Here is a 20,071-nt window from a genome sequence, read left to right as displayed (position 1 = left end):
GACGACCGTACCGAATGTAGAAGAATCAAGACCTGAAAAGTGAATTTCTATCTGGTTAATGCCGAAGGGCCCAATCCGTAAAAGAAAAAAAAAACTAACAAAATTTGAGCTACTTAATGTAAATAAATTAGTAGCAGCCCAAGGCGTCAAGCCGTAGAAAGAAGGAAAAAAACCGATGAACTGTTCCACCGCCAAATCCCAGGTACGACGACTTTTTGGAATTAATTACCAAAGCAGAGAACAGCAGAGCATGCAAATTACAGTCACGGCAGACAGCCGATGGTCTTCGTAACATACATGCCTGCGGTCGGTTTCAGTCTGAGCCGATGGATTGATGAGCTGTGTATACAGCACGTTCTCACACCATACACATTACACAGCCTACATGCGAACTGCAGGATTTGATAACAAACAGAATCCTATGGAGGGAAATAAATCGCCTACCTGAAAAGATTTCCTAATATACAATGACTTATGACATGCATCCTTCTTCCCGTCATCGCCTGTAAGCTTTGAAACCAGTTTATTTTAACCCAAAGCAATGTAAAGTTTTACGTAGCTCCGTCTTCAATTTCCTCGAATTTGGGACTGGTGAGAATATAAATATGAACGTGCAACTTCTATTTTACAGGGTCTAAATAACAACCAATTCGTGGAATTATATTGTATATGTGGGCGTTTTAGAGCGTCCTGTGGAGACCGATTCACTTGAAGTCCGACGTTCATTATTTGCTGCAATGGTGAAGACGTACGTGCTAGAATGGATTTTGGTATGCTGGTCACTATAATGCTCTTTGTTTGAACAGCTTGAACGCGTGCAGGGTACGAGGTGAAATCAGAAACGACCCTTTGACACCAGAGTTCATTATTTACCCACACACTCCATCCAACCTCTCAGAGAGTAAGGTGACGCAGGAATAGAGTAGCTTCTCACTAACTATTAAAACTTGACGCTTCAAGTTTTTTTTAAGGCTTTGCTTTTATTTGTAGGTTTCAGTGCCATGACAACTCGTTATTTCCTTTGTTTTAAAACTCTAAATTTATTGCTTGAAATTCCAAGACTGCAGGAGGTGGTTTGTTTGTCACATCGAACTTAGTACCTGGTTAAAAGCGGTCACCGACTTCGAGACATGGGAGATTCGCGTGGTATTTATGGTTGACTAAACTGCGAAGTGTTAGTTACTTAACCCTGCTCCTAGCTGTCAAGATGAGATGCAATGGAGCTAATTGTTCTCTTAAAATACCGTGTCGTTAATCCATTAACCTTACAGGACTGGACAACCATTAGCAACGCTGGATTATGTCAGTAGAGAAGATACAGTGCAAATGCATTACCAGTGGCTGAGAATTACAGCTTCCCCACAATGTGTTGCGGTTTTCAGAGTAGAAGATGACCGGTTGTGAGGAAGGGGGATATTGTTTTGTAATTTGTGAAGAATACTGAGACTTATTTTTAATTTAATGGGTGTAGAGCATTATTTACACTACACCCTATGATGCATCTCAATTTCTCCTTCGTTCGAAACAATTTGCTTAAACATTTCTTGTTAAAGACTGGAAATTTGATAGCATGTAAAGGAGCTAAGTTATCGCATAAGTGTTGTTTTTAAATCATACAAAAAGAAAAACAAGAAAGTATTTTAATGTTCGATTTAAGATATCCATACTCCATATCTGATACTCTGCCCCGAAGCTGTCATTATTAAGCTGGAGATTTATGGATTTCTGTCTCCTTGTCAGATTTGATGTATGGGATTAGACTCTATTTTAGAGGACACAAATCCCGAAAGATCTGACTGTGTTCAGCAGTGCAGGGGTATTGTTAGAAATGTACAACATAAACAAAAGCGAAACAAAAGAGAGTAATGTAAAGTCTCTAAAAGATGCAGTTGAGTGATATGCAAACATCAGCAATGCTTCATGGCCACTCTCTCAGTCACTGACAGAAGATACTCGGTCTAATCACTTCGAGATCCGAAGCGCTGTGTCTGAAGAACACGTTTTCTGTTCCCTTATTCTCGTCTCGTCTGCTAGGACCCGTGCACACATGACGCAGATCAGAACTCCTTAATTACGCTCTCTGAGCGATTCTTAATCTAAGGAAAGTCCGCCGGGTCTGTTAGGCCACGGAATTGGAACGCGAAAATTATCATAACGAGCGACAGAAATTATCTCGCTGGAGGTCAAGAATCTAATCACATGACGTAACATCTCTTCTCTAGCTAATACATTCAGGAGTCCTTTCCATAGAAGTAATATAATGAACGCATAATAGGATTATAATGTCTGTCCGTCCATCTCCAGAACCAGTGAACGGGTGACCGATACTTATTGGGCAAATTTATTTACTTTTCATGTCCGTGCAATCAAATTCATATATTGCACATACCTCAAACCAACATTACGAAATTTGCACAATAAATAGTAGGCCTATTTCATATAAAACATGCATATCTACGCCGATAACGTTTCATTTGACACGCAGTTTATGTTTATAATTTATAATCACTCCATGTATGTTATAACAGTCTCGACAGTTATGGTGAGAACTATTTTGTGCTTCGTAAAATCGCTCACATCTTGCGCTATGCTCGTCCGTGTTCTTTCGCACACTCTCGCACGCACTCTGCCTCAAGAGGCAGCTCAGTTAAATACACGTCATCGCCATCATAAAAAGCAACGATCAGAAATCGGACGCACGTCAAGCAAAGATTAACAGAATACCACCTACACAGGTTTGGGGCTTATGGCGCTACCTTCCATACGCTCTGTCAGCGCCTATGTTTCTTCCAGCAAGTCAAATGCCTTCGTTAAAATGTCAAAGTACCAAAAAATAATCGTGATTTAAATACCAATACAACAAAGATATAGCCACGGTGGTCTAGCGGTTAGAACGCTGGCCTTGTAATCCTGGGGTCTCGGGTTCGATTCCCGGCGGTGCCCGAATTTATAACTTGTGTTGGGCAAGGCCGTGGTCTAGGCAACACGGAGTTTTCCTCCGTGGCATCCCAACAATTACTCCATTCACACACAGAAGAAGGCAATGGCAAACCACTTCTGGATCATCTGCCAAGAACGTATATGAACAGGTCCCAGTCCGAGAAAAGGATGGAAGGATCCTGTTCATATGGACCTGTCGTCAGACAGAACACTAAATAATAATAAAACAACAAAGATAAAAGATCACAGCGTCCTTGGATACCGTTTCTGTCTTTCTTGCATTTGATATTCCATTGGCTACCGTGATGAAGTTATCATCACTGATGTCCGTCTGGCACGCGCATAATCCGAGGGTGTCATTTTTGGACTGATTTTGGTAAAATGTGGTACGGACGTGACGTCATTCGTTTAGATTTCCTTCAAATGCGTGAGGAGGGAGGATTATAGAGCCGTTATCCATGGGCATGCGTGATGTCATGAAAATAGGTCGTCGGCCTTCTATAGTGATGACCAAAAATCCTTAGCAACAGATCAATAAAAAATTAAACGCTGTGTCGAAACGTCAGCTGCTAATTACGTCGTAAGTTAGTGTTTTGTTATCTTTATCACATCCGTTACAGAAACACTCCTTCGAAATCCATTCATCCAAAGAACTTCTTTGGCGTGAATACGATCGTCCTGAGAAACCGAGCTCGCGAGTGCACGCAGATTTTACACACAATTTCTACTAAATCCAACTTTTTTTCTCGTGAAACACAAACTTTTGTGGAAAGGCTGTGTTTGGAATTTCCCCCTAGGTACTCGATTCTCTGCGATTCCTTCTGTGTGGACACGGATTGCTCTCTTATCTCAGTCTGCACTCATCACGCATTCAGATCAATACAGGGGCAACTCAACACATCGTGCATATTAATGGAATGTTCCGGGTAACTAATAAACCCTCGTTTGCTGAACAATACAGCGAAGACTTCCAGCAACTGTTATGAATCTCCTATTTATAACGTCACCAACGTTTCATAAGACTTTTCTGTTTTTCCGGTGATTTACTCGTAAACATCGCATTTTCTACAACAACCTTATTTCTTCACTTGAGGTAAAGGAACGTGAGCGAGCCAGCAGTAACCCTCACATATGAGAGGGCTCTGTCGCATATCCCGAGGGGTGTATTTCGGAAGAAAGAAAAACATTAATTTCGGCAGGATTGTCAATATTTCCGTCCGTATTCAGCAAAGACAAAACAACATAACCCTGGTATTTTATATACGTCTCTAGCCACTAGCATCATGGTGATTTATTTTAGTTGATTGTAAGGGATATCATTTCCACCACCTGACCATAAATAATGGGTACTAAGATGGCTGTCTTCTGAGTTATAGCGCCATGCAGTCTGGTAGAACTTTACCAGCGTTTAAGAGGTCCTTGCTGCCTTCATGATCAAGGTGATGACTCGTCGATACAACTCACAAGACATCCATCTTCAGATCCACCGCCGTTAAAACCACAAATCCTGCTACTTTATGATTTACCGGAGTCATTTTACACGTTTTGATAAGAAAAACTCGAAGCGTGGAACAATTGTTGCAGGAGTCATTAAAGTTCGTTTTGTGGGTCTAATTTAACTCTTGCGTATTTCCTTGCCCTACTACAAAATATGATGAACATGTAACACCCGTACATTAAAAAAGTATTATTATATTAAAACTTATTTCACAAATTAAGTATTTAATGTCCTTTCTTCTTGCGGTACAGAAAAGTTGGCAATCGGAAATGAAATTTCCCTTCCAAGCATCGCCGAAAACTGGACTTGCCCGTTCTTATTACGAATTCAATTAAAATACGATGACAGCATGTCTGAGAGTCGCGACAGAGAGACAGACAGACAGACGGCTCTTCAAGTTCAACTGAAAGGAGACTTCGTTACACTTCAAGCCTGTATTTTTTTGTTATAGAAAAGACGAAAGTAGGCTAAAAGTTGTACATAAAGTAACAAATCGTATCAGAAATTATATTTTACTTCTGAAGTGGTTGGGTCGCAGATCTTGACGTTCACTGACACAGCTCCGTCTTTAATATCCGTACCTGAATGTGATCCTCATGGGGGCTACTGTTCAGGAAAAATGTGGATTTCCTACGCGTCTGACCAACGCTGCTAATATTCAGCAGAAAAAATGTCCAGAATTCTCTTAAATCTTTAAAATTATTAATTATTAATGCCTTTCCCGCTGGACATCGTATCAATTAAGAATCGTTTCCTTAACAACTACTTCTGATGATAAATTTTAACTTTAAGCAGCTTAGCCTCGCAGCCAGACAGTACCACGATCATCACTGAAGTAAGCGGGTGGTTTTATTACACCCGAAAATCATTAGAACTTCATCTTTATCTAACCACGCACAGCTACGTTTGCACTCAGAAAAGTATAGGTCAATTTAGGCTTGTTACGTGTCAGCTTTGCTACTCCCACATTCGTATCTGAGCCTGCAGTAAATCATGTAAGTAGTTTTGAATCTATCTCTCTCTCTCTGTCTCCCAAACAACATGTGAGGGGCAGAATTTGCTATAAAGCTCTTTGTGTCTCAAAGTTGGATTTTTCTGTCACCGTTCCCCTGGGGGCGGGCCTCTTCAGCGAAGTTTGGCGTCTGGGACTAGTTTCCAGCTTCCTCACTCAACTCTGTACTTCATGGAGCTGACGGCTTGAGGCGATGTTCAATTTGTTCATATCCGTTGCATGAAACTGTACCTTCAACGTAAATATGAGAACATTGTGATAGGAGAAGCACGGCTTTGCATTTTGAACAAACTGAATCGATCACGCGCAAATGAACTGCCTTTCTTAACACAATTACATAAGTCACGATGGATCGATCGAACACTTAGCGTTTCTCGATTCCTCGTACAAGTTATGGGGCGAAGTTGTACCTAAATATCCTGATCCCTCCCTTTCAACCGGCACTTGAGACAAATTATATCACCGTTGGTCGAGAGGTTCCCGAAAGAGGATTTCCAAAAGTCAGCATACAAACACGTAAAGTCCAAACTGTTTCGACTGAGCACAGTCCTTCTACAGGAGCTGACAGTCTTTTGGCTAGCCAAGTGACTTTCCGCTTTCATAGTTACGCTTTTTTGCCGAACCCACGTCTTTTTTTTAAAAATATAAATAATTTGTGTCTTCGCTACTTTATGTTCAGTCCAACCATTCAGTCGACATAATTTTCATGATACTCTAAGCGTTAGAAAAGGTTGAACTGCAAGTAGGTGTTAGTGTGTGATATTTCATGTTCTTACGGATGTTCGTATGAAGGTGGCTTTTTTGCTAGGATGTTGGGCTGTGTAGTCTTCAAGCCTTGAACCATGTGGATGGTGGCGACACGTCCCATCAAAATATCGCTAACCATCTAAAAGATTACTCGGTGTTACAGAACGAAGACGACCACGTTTCCTTCCATGACCTTCCCGCTCCCATAATTCAATGCACTCCACCGTCTAATGCCTCATAACCTATTCATATGAGAAAACGTCGTTACAAAATCAAGACACAAACAAACCTTTGATACAGATGTTCGAAATGGACTCGTGTCTTTGACCGGAAACGACTTGATTTGAGTTGTAAACCACGGCGTGTCTCTGTGAATGCAAGTCGCCACAATCTGCGGGCCGTTTGTATAATATAGTTTGTGGATGTTCGATGGCATTGTAGCCTTCATTACCGACGCCTCAATCGATTCAGCTGTGGAGTCCGCAGTAATGTGACAGATGACAAAGGAAGGACAACGGATTGCGGATTGGGGGCCGACTGTGTTGCTGTTGCAAACAACATCATGGCAAGACGCGACTGTGCCCGTTGTCTTAGCTAATCCGTAAGTCGCCACGTCATTGTTGTCTTGTGTGAAACGGCAGACACTTTCCCAAATGCACGAGTTATGAAACGTCGTGAAACCTCTGAGGCTGGCCAAAATATTATGACCACGGTCTATTATAAAGAGCCAATCTTTCTTCTGCTGGTAGGAAGCATTCATAACACCGGGACTTATCGATACCTGAAGTAATTATTGTCTAACGAGCTAAAATATTATTTGATAAGCTTATTACCTTGGAAATTGCTTCTAGGAGAGAGAATACAAAATATGCAGTGCGTGACAGACGAAACGCTCCATATCGGAGACATAAAAATGTAGCCCCTTTTTAAGTGGGGGGGGGGGGGGAAGGATTCGAGAGTCAGGACGGAGTCAGTCTGCCTCCGCGGTTTCCTGCCCGGAGTGGGAGCGGCCGTACAGAGGTCCAGTACTCGTAATGCCCATTCTGAACTGAACTAAATATTTTCAACACAGATTACTATTTTTATTCTTTCATTTAAGGTTTACGCACTCTATCGACATAGTCAGTGGCTTTGACTTCGTGAAGTCTAACACCACATTCCCCTCGCACCTGTTCATATTTTTAATGTCTTCCAACATTCGTTTCTCCTCGTGCACCGTATTTTAAAAGTGTCTTTAGAATGTAACTGCCTGTAAACTGAGCCCGTTCTTTGTACTCTGCAGTGTCCAATTAGTCTTCTTATTAACCACGCATTTCAGCTTTACAAGCCACCTTCAATGCACATGTCAACGTTGACTCCAAGAGCAGAATCCTTTTGGAGAGGCTTAAAAACACGTCACCTAGTCAATACATCTCCGTCCTCTGCTTAACGCAAAAGTTCATTAGTGTGTCCACAAGATTCCGCCACTGGACGTCCCTGACGAATTCGTGCTCACACCCCACCTGATTACACTCCAATTTAATATATTTATCCACCACCACCACCTACATCAAAATTGTTTACACTTCTCATCCACCCCTACCTCACCCTCTCTGACTCTACCGCCTTGTAAAGGTCATTTTTATGTAATTGTCTCCATTCCCCTGTTATTTTATCTCTTATGTTCAAATATTCTCAGGACATCTCTCCTATGGACTAAGAACCACGTAGAGAGGTCATTATAAATCAGTTTTAATTATTATTATTGTTATAATGTGTGAATTTATAGTCCTCGAAGGACCTTGGCCTTCTCAAACATAGGAGATTACTTGGTCTATTTAAGACATTTGTTACGTCTCCTTGGACGAGTGGTCAGCACTTCGCAAGGCCTCTACCTGTACAGGATCGACGCAACTTAGAAAGACGCGGATAACATCCATGCGTTTTGTGGGATTCCAACGTACGGTCCTAGTGTCTAGAAACTTCACTGCTTGCTACTTTCATATTTTGGAACGTTCGTAACAAAATGAAAACGCATTACGATTCTGGAGGATAGGCTTTATTTTAACAAATGCTATACTTGAACATCCAAGCAGAAGGGAAGAGGCAAAGCTCGGGTCCAGACGGATGGAGCAAGTTAAGTCAATGCTCGTGTATCTTTACCATCTGCGTCTGATGAGACGAGGAAAGAGGCCAAGTGATCCAAGGGACGTGGCACACAGGTGCCCACTTAAACGTACTTGAGCAAATCTTAAGGAGTGATAATAGACACAAAACGAAGTAAACCTATGAAATCGATGTCAAGATACATCCACCTTTGCATTCTTTAGCGTCTGTAAATCGATAAAGGAAGTCTGCATTTCCGCTGTACAAAATGCGTATAACACTCAAGTGTCAGATTAAGACCCCTTTTTATTTTGTCTGAATTAGTAAGTACATGTTAGTATCTCGTCATCAGAAGACAGGCGGGCAAAATTATCTTAGGGTAGCTAATAAGACCTTTGAAAGGGTTACAAAGTTCAAATATTTGGGAACAACAATAACAAATAGAAATGATATTCATGAGGAAGTCAGGAGGAGACTAAATTCCGGAAATGCTTGTTACTTCTCAGTCCAAAATATTTTGTATTCCCGTCTGATTTCTAAGAATCTGAAAATTAAAGTATACAAAACAATAATCTTGCCTGTTGTTTTGTATGGGTGCGAAACATGGTCTCTCACTCAGAAGGAGGAACACAGATTGCAGGTGTTAGAGAATCGGGTGTTGAGGAGGATATTTGGGCCTAAGAGGGAAGACGATGGGGTGTGGAGAAAACTGCGTAATTATGAGGTTAACATTTTGTACTCCTCCCCCGGTATTGTCAGGGTGAGGAAGTCGAAAAGAATGAGATAGGCTGGGCATGTAGTGCGCATGGATGGGACAAGAGGTGTGAACCGGGTACTGGTCGGGAAGCCAGAGGGGAAGAGACCGCTAGGGAGACCTAGAGGTAGATGGGAGGATAATCTCAGGCGGGATCTATGGGAGATAGGAGTTGAAGGAGACTGGATTTTGTTGGCCCAGGATAGGGTCCGGTGGAGGGCTTTGGTTAATTCGGTGATGAACCTTCGGGTTCGGTAAGCCATCTAGTTAGTTAGTTAGTTAGTCTCCAGAAGAAATGCGGCTGGCGAATCTGATTCTTCCTTTTTAAATCACTTGGCACCTTTGAGGCGGGGCTTACGTTCATTTCGTATGCTGTTCAAGGCTTCCAGAGGATTCAGCGGCGGACGCGAGGGGATTCAGAAGGGTAGCTCGTGTTTCGAAAAGCAGAGCTAGTGGATACAATTCTTTTATACAAAGCACTTAGGTGAGTTGACTTAATTCTGTTGCTTAGTTCTGGCAATGACTTTCTCGCAGATTATAAACAGAAGAGCAGCTACATCGACAATAGTTCACAGCGTGACAGTCTGCAACTTATCCGCGATACTTTCACAAAACTACGGTTGGCAGTCCTGCCTTTAGAACGCACCCAGAAGCCTTTGCGACTGCATCCTGTATCATAATTCATCACCAACCCATTGGACAACGGGGCTAAATTGTGATTAAAAATCGCTTAATTTGGAGATTTGGACAAGTTATGAACAGCGTCCAGGCAGCTGTAGTGAAAACGTGGGAGCTCTGCTGCAGGTCAAGCTGGTCACGTGACAAGCAAGTGTCCTCACAAGCAACCGTCTCTCCACCTTCACGTTCCACTTGAATGCCAGTGGCACGCTCAGTGGAAATATGAGGACTCAGTAGCCTCGCCTCAAGGACTTACTTCAGCAAGTGTTCCCGGCGTAAACGACGCTTTAGCAGGAGGATCGGCAGTGGAACGAAAACGAACTGGAAAGGAAAATATCGCCAGATCAACGACGAAAGATGTGACGGTCGTTGCATTTAAATATTTCCGATTCCTACCTCGATCCGAGTCTGCACGAGACGACTTGCACTTCTCAGGTCGTATCAGTGCAGTTAGTGATAGGCTACTCAGTTATTAACACTTTCTGCTAATGCTTCTGTGTGCCCTAGGGTAGGAATATGACACACTTTCCTGCTGAAGAATTAACTGTGATCGCTTCGCTTATACATGAATAACAGAAAGCTATTATGGATAAAAGCAAATGCTTTAAACATAATAAAACGAAAGATCTAGGGCAAATACGTTACTTTAAGCAAATAACTTATAGGTGATGAGAAATTTCATGTATATTTTAGACTGTCTCAGCATTTATTTGATGGACGATGGTATAATAATCTCTTTCCTAATGCTTTAAGGAGTCAAGACAACTACTGTACTTGATTTACAACTAAAATCACGACCCGGTCGGCAACGCTCAGACTGGTCCTCGTCGCCTCGCCCGGACGATTCTTGAAGCCGAAATGGAAACTAAAAGCGAAACCCCGACCGCAAGACTCGGATTAGGGAATAAAACAATAACAAAATTTGTTATATTGAAAGGACGGCTGGGTTTAGATGCAAGAATTCTAGAACTGGTAGCGTTGAAACTGTAAAGGCTGGCCTGAAAAAATTTTGACTGTCAAAAAAAAACTGGATTCAAGAACGCAATTGTCTCTACGGGGTAATGCCTCGACCATTAGGGAATATTACACACTTGTGGGTTTTCAACTACGTAACTTTTCTCTATTTGTCCAGAAGGTAAAACGTAACGTAATTTTGCTATGTGCGCGAGTAATATTTATCTCAATATCAGTGACTTGATATCAGATAAATACTGACAGTGTCAGCATTTTACTGAGGGGAAATTCGTCGATTGTTTACATTTACATATTAATCCTTCTTGCCCGACAGCTTATCACACGCCTGATTATCCGATACACATCCTTGAATATCATCCGGAAATGTTATCATTCTTAAGGCAGGAGCGTCTTTGTTCACATTATCATCCACAAAAATTTGTATCAGAGACATTCGTCACAATTTCACTCGTTACTTCTGTATGAATGTAAATAATAGCTGGGCTCTTTCTTTCCAGTTATGTTTGAATTACGAACATGTTATAGCGGCCACCTGAGAAAGAAAGTAACTTAACGCCGACGCGTCAATTTAATTTATTAAATTAAACTTTAGAACCTATAAATATCCAGGAGTAATTCTTGTGTAACACCCGTTCCTCGTCTTCCAGAGTCAGCCGTTTTCTTATGATAAGAATTCGTAGTTGCACATTATTTTTGTGGTCGCTTCTAGAATTTGTAAGCCTTCTGGAAGATCACGTTCTGAGCGAACCAAATATATGGCTGACTGTCCACGAGGAAAAAAATTCCTGGCTTAAATCAATTGCCAGTCAGTCTTTAAAAAGACCGACTTCAAGTATTATTGATTGCTAAAACGAAACACAGTTTAAAGGTAACTGTAACACTTCAAATAAAACAATGGCAGTTAGACAATATTTGTTGGTATTCTGGTAATAAATACAGTTTCAATTTTGCAGATTATGTTTATAAAGCATTTCTTTTAATGTGATGATCTCTTACATTTTTATTCTGACGTCTTGTCCCTAAATAGAATTTTTTTAAGTAATTTCTTCTAATAAAAATATTTTCGGACTACAGCTGTTATCTTATCACCTTTGGTGTATTTGTAAACAACCATTCACCGCAATTATTTTTCTGTATACAGCAAAACACATTCACCAAAGATCGAACCCAGGATTCGTTTTTGGGGGTTGTGGTCTTGTTCCTGTAATATTTTCGAGGAAAGAAACAATTCTGCTCTGATGCCGTTCCTCTATCGTACTTGGTTTCCGAGATATATAAACCATTCTCACCGGGTCTAGACCCAGAACACAGGACAATAACTTCCTGGTTTCGAGGAACTAATACCAAGTCTGGGACAAATTTGTATATCCATTCTGTAAGTATAAGGCATCATACCGACATACCCACGATTTCAGTTTTAAACATACAATAATCCTATTGCAAATTTGCTAAGTTTTGTCCACATTCCGCTAATATGAACATAAATAAATAAATATACATGTATGTCCTCTGTATATTTCTGTTGGTGACAGGACAGCTGTTCAATGCTTCAAAAATGATAAGCGAAACCGTATTTATTGAACCAAGTCTAAAAATTCAAGCTTTCTAAGACAATTCTAATCCTACAAAATTTTCAGAAGAATAAAACGATTCTGCATTTTTCAACACTTCGAAGCCTCTGGATTTAAACCATTTTCACTTCGATAGACGAGAATGCGATGTGAATACATGCGTTAAAGAGATATACTCTTTCTTCCACGACTCGAAAAAAATGTTTTTAAAGAGATGTTTTAATTTTCTTACGCCAATAAGACTTCTCTCGCAACAGATTCGACAACGCTCCTAAGCTAGTAATTACGGATAAATTGGATCTGGTACAAACAAACTTCTGAACTACTACCACATTCCATCCGCCTTGAGTTCTATCTTTGCCTTAATGGGACGAAAATTCATAGCATTTCCAAATTTAAATTATATCCTGAATGAACGATATTAACGATGCTACTTATTTGAAAGTGTCTGGACATGAACAGAAACCACTTGGTAAGTATTTCGCAATGTCTTCATTAGCTCCAAACATTCAGGAACGTAAACTAGCCCAAATCGGCGAAGGAAATGAGCTATCGATAAATTGAAAAACAAGCATAATATAACATGTTTAGACAGCGTGGCGTGCACCCAGACATACCACTGGACGAAGGAATATGTGTGTGTCTTTGTACCTAATCTGTCTTCAAGTTTGAGATGAAATACGTGAAACGACAAGGAGAAGTAAAGTACGGACGCTTTAAAGCCTTTCCAGGGCGCGCTAAACAGTTCCAGAGATCTTGGTCGCGTTATCTGACTATTATGCCACTCAGGTTAGGTTAGGTTATGTTAGGTTATGTTGCATTCGCCCTGTTAACACTTTACCTAAATCACTTTTTGCATTCCACAGAGCACGTGGGATTTATAAAAGTACCCGAGAAAATAATAAATTATACAATTAAAATCCGTTCGTAATTTTACAGGTATTGCATGAAATGCCTAGTATTCGTACACAATACCTGAAATGCTACACACAACTTCTGACGCACAGAGACCTACATGTACACATATCGAAAAACGAATCAGAGAAACGGAGTGTTAAAAAGTTTTAATTCGCAATTTTTCCTCATGTTTCAGCAACTACGTTCCTACTCACAGATACCTCTTCTGAGGCCAACGAAAGCAAAAATATAAGTTTAATTGGTGCGCCCTGTTGTGTCACTGTGGTAAGATACGTTACGATGAAGAATATGTTAACACGCCAAATCAACCGTGTTTATTCTATATGCATATGTCCCATCTGAAGATGACAGTACGCATTCAAATCATGTAGTGCACGTCTATGTTGTAGTTATGATTTGTGACGCTCTGTGGCCTTCCAGGAAGATACCGACGTTTCGGAGAAACTTACTGTATCCCTTTTATCAGGGCTAAAGACGCTGGTATTATACCTGTACGTCGACATTGCGCCACAACCCAAAATAAATCAGTGACGTCATCAACGCCGTGAGAACCTCAGATCGTATGAATTTTGTCTTGAAGATTTAGCTGTCCGGCTTTATCGCATTTTACTGACGCAGTGTACGGAAGGTTGTATTAAGTGAATCTGACATTGCATTACTGTGGACTGCAGCGAAGGGATGCCATGATTGTCGGTTTCATGATTCACTTCAAAATCTCGTTGTGCGCTAATTTACTGTTGCATCAAACACCTGCATGATTTACAGTCTTTACTATACCGGCGGTATACGTAACTTCAGTAAGCAATACATACATACATACATAATTCCTTGGTCCAGTGGAATGTAGTAGCCTAATATAATAAATAATCCCGGAATTTACCTGGACGGACTGAGGAAATCCCAGTCGGAATAGCTGGTCTTCGAAGCCTCCTAAATACTAAGCAGTAGTGTTAAAGCCTTTATAGTTCAAAGTAATAATTAAAATAAGAAATAAAGACAAATACTAGTTAAACATATGCTAAATATCTTTCAAAGCATATCCCTTACGAAATATTTTAAAATGATTAATTAATTATTTAATTAACGTTTCTTGATTTTCGTGTGGAATCGAAAGTATCGGTGCTTGAAATTACGAAATTCTGTGGATTTGCTTGGACTTTACTCCGTGTTTCTCAGATGCGTTACTGGACAGCAGTCGTTACTCTTACTCCCCCCCCCCCCCATTTACTTCCGAATCGTCAACCAAATCATCCTGGCATCTCTTGACATCTCTTAATGCAGTGTTCGTCCTGGTACTTCCTTATATTCGGTCGAAACTACCATGACCCCCGTTAAATTTTGAAACTAGACCCGTGTCAATGAAACTCTCTTCACTCAAAAACTGTTTTACCCTCGAAGTTTGTCTGACTGCCCCTGAATCGCCCTGCAACAATTCACAATGGAAATAGAGTTAACGTAACCTGCAATTCTCCTGTTATTTGCACGGGAGATGCGTAATTGACGACTGCCACATATGATTTAGGCTGTAACGGCGAACTACATAATTCCTTTCTCATGTGTGCATGTTACGGGATATTTCGTTAGCAGTCCGTGCTCACTGAGCAGACTATCGATAAATATTTTGCAGCTGCACTAATATTAACGACATTGAACGACATCGATATACTGATAGTGCAAGAATGCGCGGCAACTTCAAAATTAGCGAGACTTATAACAGTCCCTTTGTTGTAGACCCTAAGAAAGAAGAGATATTGGAAGACCAAACAGAAGATGGACTTCACAGAAGCCTGAGCAGGTCATCGACCTAATCCGTGAATTGGAGAAGTATAAGAAGACAGCGTTTCTTAAGGCTTTTTCAGTGGCTTGGCCAAAACCAACACTGAAAGCCTTACAGAACTTAAAGTGCACACACCTCAATGCACGAGGTCCTCGGATAGAATCTTAATTTGTCTGCTCTTAACCCAAACTGGAGCGTGACGACTTGTTTCAAAATCTCGTACAAATCCGTTCAGCCATTCTTGAGTCAATAAACGCGTTCGGACGGACACGGCAATTGTAATAGACTCTCCAGAATACTAATACGGCGAAATAACTACGCACTGCATACCCACTCACTACACGAAATAAGATTATTAAATAACTCATTAATGAATTAATCTGTGTAAGATCGTGGCAAACCGGAGGAATTCGAAACCTTTGCCATCCATGATGTTGGACCGGAAATCCATTTTAAATTTTCGTCGGAGAGGAGTCACGTTCGTACCGAAGTCCCATAGCACCCGTTCCGGAACGAAGTTTCGGAATTTCTGTGTCGGAGACCATAAAGCGAGCAAATCCAAACATACTCACGATCCTTCTGAGACACTCTGAGTGCTTCTGACAACACGATGCTTAAGATAACGCCTGGACCTTAGAGGAACTTCGTAATTTGTTCTGTGTACCAAATATTTATTTATTTATTTTATTTATTTATTATTAACTGCAAATGGGTTTATACCCGGTGGCAGTGGTGTTACAATAAGACGCAACAAAATAACACACATCACACAAAATAAGTCAACTCATAACATTACAAAACCATAAGGCACAAGTATTTAAACACAACAGATAACCTAAAGTAGAAAACTTAAAAATTAATACCAACTAGACATAAGACAGTAACAGTAATGAATTACATAGGATTAGGATTATAAAACGGTTGGCACGTGTATCGCGCACGGAGGACGACAAATGACTACAAAAAGGTATTTGGCAAGTCTAAAGGAAAGAGACCGTTTGGAAGATCTCGATGTAGATGGGTGAATAATATTAAACTACATGCGAGATAAATTTTGTTTCGGGTGTTGACGAGCTTAAATTGGATCAGGGCACGGAACGATAGCGGGCTCTTCTGATAACAGAAATAAAATTTTAGATTTCATAAAAGGAGGGGAGTTCTTTTGTACCTAAGCGTAAATTATACACGACCTTTTCAGGAGGGACATTGGGCCACGGAGTGGCTACCATGTTAGTAGATCTCACAAGCCAGTCATCAACATCTAAAGCATCAGTGAGCCTGAGCGATACGTTCTGTGTCAACTGTACGGCGATCTATCCATTATTTTACCCCCAGGGACCGGCTTTCACGCCGACATAAATTCAAATTCTTGTTCTCTGCCAACTACAGTTCGGAATATTGTCCATTGTGGTCTTCCTGGTTGCGAGGCCGTGCAGTCCCGTATTCTGGAATCAACGTTGACGACAAACCTATCTCCCCCCCACCTTCAAGGCTGAAGACCAATACAATAACCACAATCTACACGTTTGCCGCCTTGAAAACCTTAAAAATGAGACAGTAATGAATATCATTCGCCAAATATTATGGCGACCGTATGAGGGAGAATGAGGTGGGCGGGACATGTAGCACGCATGGAATAGATGTGACATGCATACAGTATTTTAGCCGGAAATTCTGAATGGAAGGGAGAAAACGTTGGTATTGATGGCAGGATAATATTAAAATGGATCTTTATGGACTAGGATGAGATATTCTTCCCACGACTTAAGTTTGTTTCTGCTGCGATGAGGCGAGAGGCTGTTGAACTGTTACCGCTAATGGGACCCGTTGTCCATCACGCAGTTAGGCTGCTTGAGTGAATATGGACAGGTGGTGGGATGATACTGACAGGGGAAAACCAAAGAATCTGATAAAATCCTGTCGCAGTACAACTTTTTTCACTACAAATCCCACGAAGACTCCTCTAGACGCGAAACCCGGATTTCACAGCAAGCTGCCGGCGGCTAACCGTCTGAGCTACAGCATAGTCGTAACACGATAATAATAAAACTTCGTTATAGATGGATAAATAAAATACGCCATTTTAGTAAAAAGAAATATGCCAAAAACTGGTTTTGGTATCAGACTTAGACGCTTTTAAATGTTTTTGCTTCGTTACTTGATAGCTATAAAAACTCAGTCAGAAACTACGCTTTTCTTGAGTACCAAAATCTTTCTAATCAACCTGTATAGTTATCTCCTTCCTGATTCTGTGAGCAACTAGTAGCGTACACAAGGTCATAGCACTGTAGTCTTAAACTGCTTCCTGCAAACGTCTGTTTATCAGTCTTACACACAGACAATGGTAGTCGCCCTGGGACCTGACAGAATGGGTTGGTTGCATCTCACTCGGTGCAGCTTGGGACAAAGACTATCTCAAGCGATCACAGCCATTATCCGGTTTTAGAGATACGGTGATAAGCTGTATCTTCGCATCCACTCATCTGACTCAATTTTTGCAAACTTTCCATTTTTTTTCTAACCCCCGGGCGGTTTAAAAGCAGAGTTCTACCTGTGACAAAACACATTTCACTTGCACTCGTCTAATATGGAACGATACATTTATTCAGTTCAAACCAGGCCACTTTGTTCTATTCAGTAAAACACTCAGACGTAACAAGGCCATCCTCTTGGACGACTTATGACTGTCTTTCCCTAACCAATTCATCTACAGCACCGAGTCTTAATGAGATTAATACGACACTGCTTCCAACCACACATCACAGGAATTGTCTCTCACCAAGTAATCGTAATTATTCCTGAAACGTATTATATCCCAGCGGCGGTCGTGTTCCCTTAGCTAATACGCGAAACATGTATCACTCAGATTTAATCAATACGAATAACACTCTTTTGGCAGTGCCTGCTCAAATCATTCTGTTTCACGTTCTAACTTGTTTTATGATGTATAACATACACATACCTATATATAGTTATAACGACTGTTTGTTTAATCTTTTGAGTGGGTTTTGTATGAACAGATTCCTCCTCTAGCTCAGCAGTCTTTTGTTTACATTGTTTCTCATTTACGACCATTCTCTCTGCAACCAGTGTACAGTTCTTTTCTCAAATAAAATAAAAATTACGACCGCGGCAAGATTTGGGCTTTTCGTAAATATTAACAATTTCTAGTTTGAAACAAACAACGCACTGAATCACAAGGTGGCTGTTACAAATCTGATAGGCCTAATCCTATTTAGTACAGCATTTACTCGCGATATATCAAGTACTGAGCCTAATTATTACATTCCTGACCGTCCACGTTACACTTTGAGCCGGGATACGGACCATGCGTGATGCGTTTTCCTGAAAATAAATACCGATTCCTGCACTGAAAAAGAAGTTATTTACATTAATAACGAAATCAGTGTGTCGCATACTTACGGACAAATATGTTGGACAGGAGGGTAGCAGGTAGACAGAAGATAATCACCAGGATGTCTGCAACAGCCAGGTTAACGATGAAGAAGTTCGTCACTGTCCTCATGCGTGGCGACCGATAGACTACGGCGATTACAAAGTAATTCCCGACCAAGCCGACCGCGAACACCAGGATGTAGGCGAAACAATACATGGCCGTCATTGCAAAGGAGTGTCTGTAGAACGGGATCGGGTCCGTGCCGTTGGCCGCTGTAGCATTCAGAATACTTTCGTTCAAACCACTTCCCGGCTCGTCATGAACTGAACCGTCTATCCCACTGCCGTGGAAAGCATTCAGAGAACCATTCTTACTATTGGTCATCGTAACTAGGTCTAGCCACGTGTTTCCTAAGAAGTCCACCAATTTCGTTCCATCTTCACTAATTATACGTCGGTTACTTACATTCCATACCAACTGGCGGTACTCCTGCGATCTAGCGGACAAGTGCAAAGTGTTACTGGACGAATCGGTACTGCCGGTACGCCGCCGGTTTTCAAACTGGTACTCCTCAGAGTCGGGCAGACGAAGCGATGCCATTTTCAGCTATGGGGAACGGCGAGGAGTGCACTGGGACCTAACATCGCAGCAAACGCCTATCAGTTACACGTTTTACGGGCATTCGGATATCTGCATAAATAATTCCCCAAGATTCATTTTACTTTAGAATTAATTCAAACGGTTGACAATGTTTGTTATCGTTTAACATTCTGATAAATCCTATATGATGTTAAAGTCTATCATATACTAGATTTTTCACCATAAACTGCAGCATCGATTAACGCTGACGATACGCCAATAAATCCACCAACTCTCAAACAGACAAACTCCGACTGACAAAAGTCCATAAATGTTCGGATTTTAAACATGTTAATTTATATACAGAGGATGAGATAAACTGATTACGTAATCTAAACACGGAGGCATAGTATGGCAACACCAAAAACAGCTGTAGATTCCACATAAAATCCCCGGCAACACTAACATTAATTCCAACTGAGTCACTGTACAATTACATTCAGTGCAGGCACACATAAGTTCTGGTAACTACGTTCACCGCACATCGAAGGAAGAAAGTCGAAACTAACGACGAGGGGGTTGCATTTGACAGCGTTGGGACAGTCAGCCAGTCGCTCACCACACTCCGGAACACGGGCCGCACGCAGGAGAATGGTCCTCAGCGTTCTGTCCTTCGCCTCTTAAGTAAGCGCCGGCCGCGGTTGTACGCTACGACGCAAGCGTACTGGGTCTACGTACGAGCTGCAAGGAAATACTAGCAGCCGACGAAAACAGAGCAGGGCGAGGGACGGAACTGAGCACAGCTGGAAACCGCCCGCCAACGGGACATTATTACCTCGACCACCGACCCTCCCCGCGCTACAGCACGATTATCGTATTGTTAATGCTATTGTTGTTGTCTGTAGCACGACAGCGTGGTCTTCTTGGACCAAAATCTGCTGTTACTACTTCAGTCATTTCATGAGTTCGTCTCTGTTCATTTTGATCTTATCCAGGCTTTCGATGGTCTTTCCTTAGATGAGCTTCATATAATAATTTTCTACCAATTTGTATTATTATCGCTCGTTCAGTTTGATATTTTACAAAATTATGATTTAATACTAAACTGATAGTAGAGGCGGCAGGGACCTCTGCAACGTT

At 41.2% G+C, this 20,071-nt stretch overlaps 1 protein-coding gene across 1 annotated transcript in view; it reads right to left on the bottom strand.

Annotated features, from left to right (window-relative positions):
* The window catches only part of LOC110832520 (neuropeptide SIFamide receptor), a 301,297-nt gene extending 281,598 nt beyond the window's left edge, over nt 1–19,699 (bottom strand). Inside the window, exon 1 of the mRNA XM_087344703.1 lies at nt 18,379–19,699. Coding sequence (XP_087200829.1) covers nt 18,379–18,952 — 574 coding nt within the window. The 5' untranslated portion in view covers nt 18,953–19,699. The remainder of the gene's footprint in view (nt 1–18,378) is intronic.
* Nucleotides 19,700–20,071: the final 372 nt, after the last annotated feature.

This window comes from Zootermopsis nevadensis, unplaced genomic scaffold (assembly GCF_977971745.1).
Source record: "Zootermopsis nevadensis isolate Lab colony 2312 unplaced genomic scaffold, Znev_1.0 Znev_ptg000008l, whole genome shotgun sequence".
Classification (NCBI taxonomy): Eukaryota; Metazoa; Arthropoda; class Insecta; order Blattodea; family Termopsidae; genus Zootermopsis; species Zootermopsis nevadensis.
Note: the sequence above shows the minus strand (reverse complement) of the source record. Positions and strands in the feature narration are given on the sequence as shown.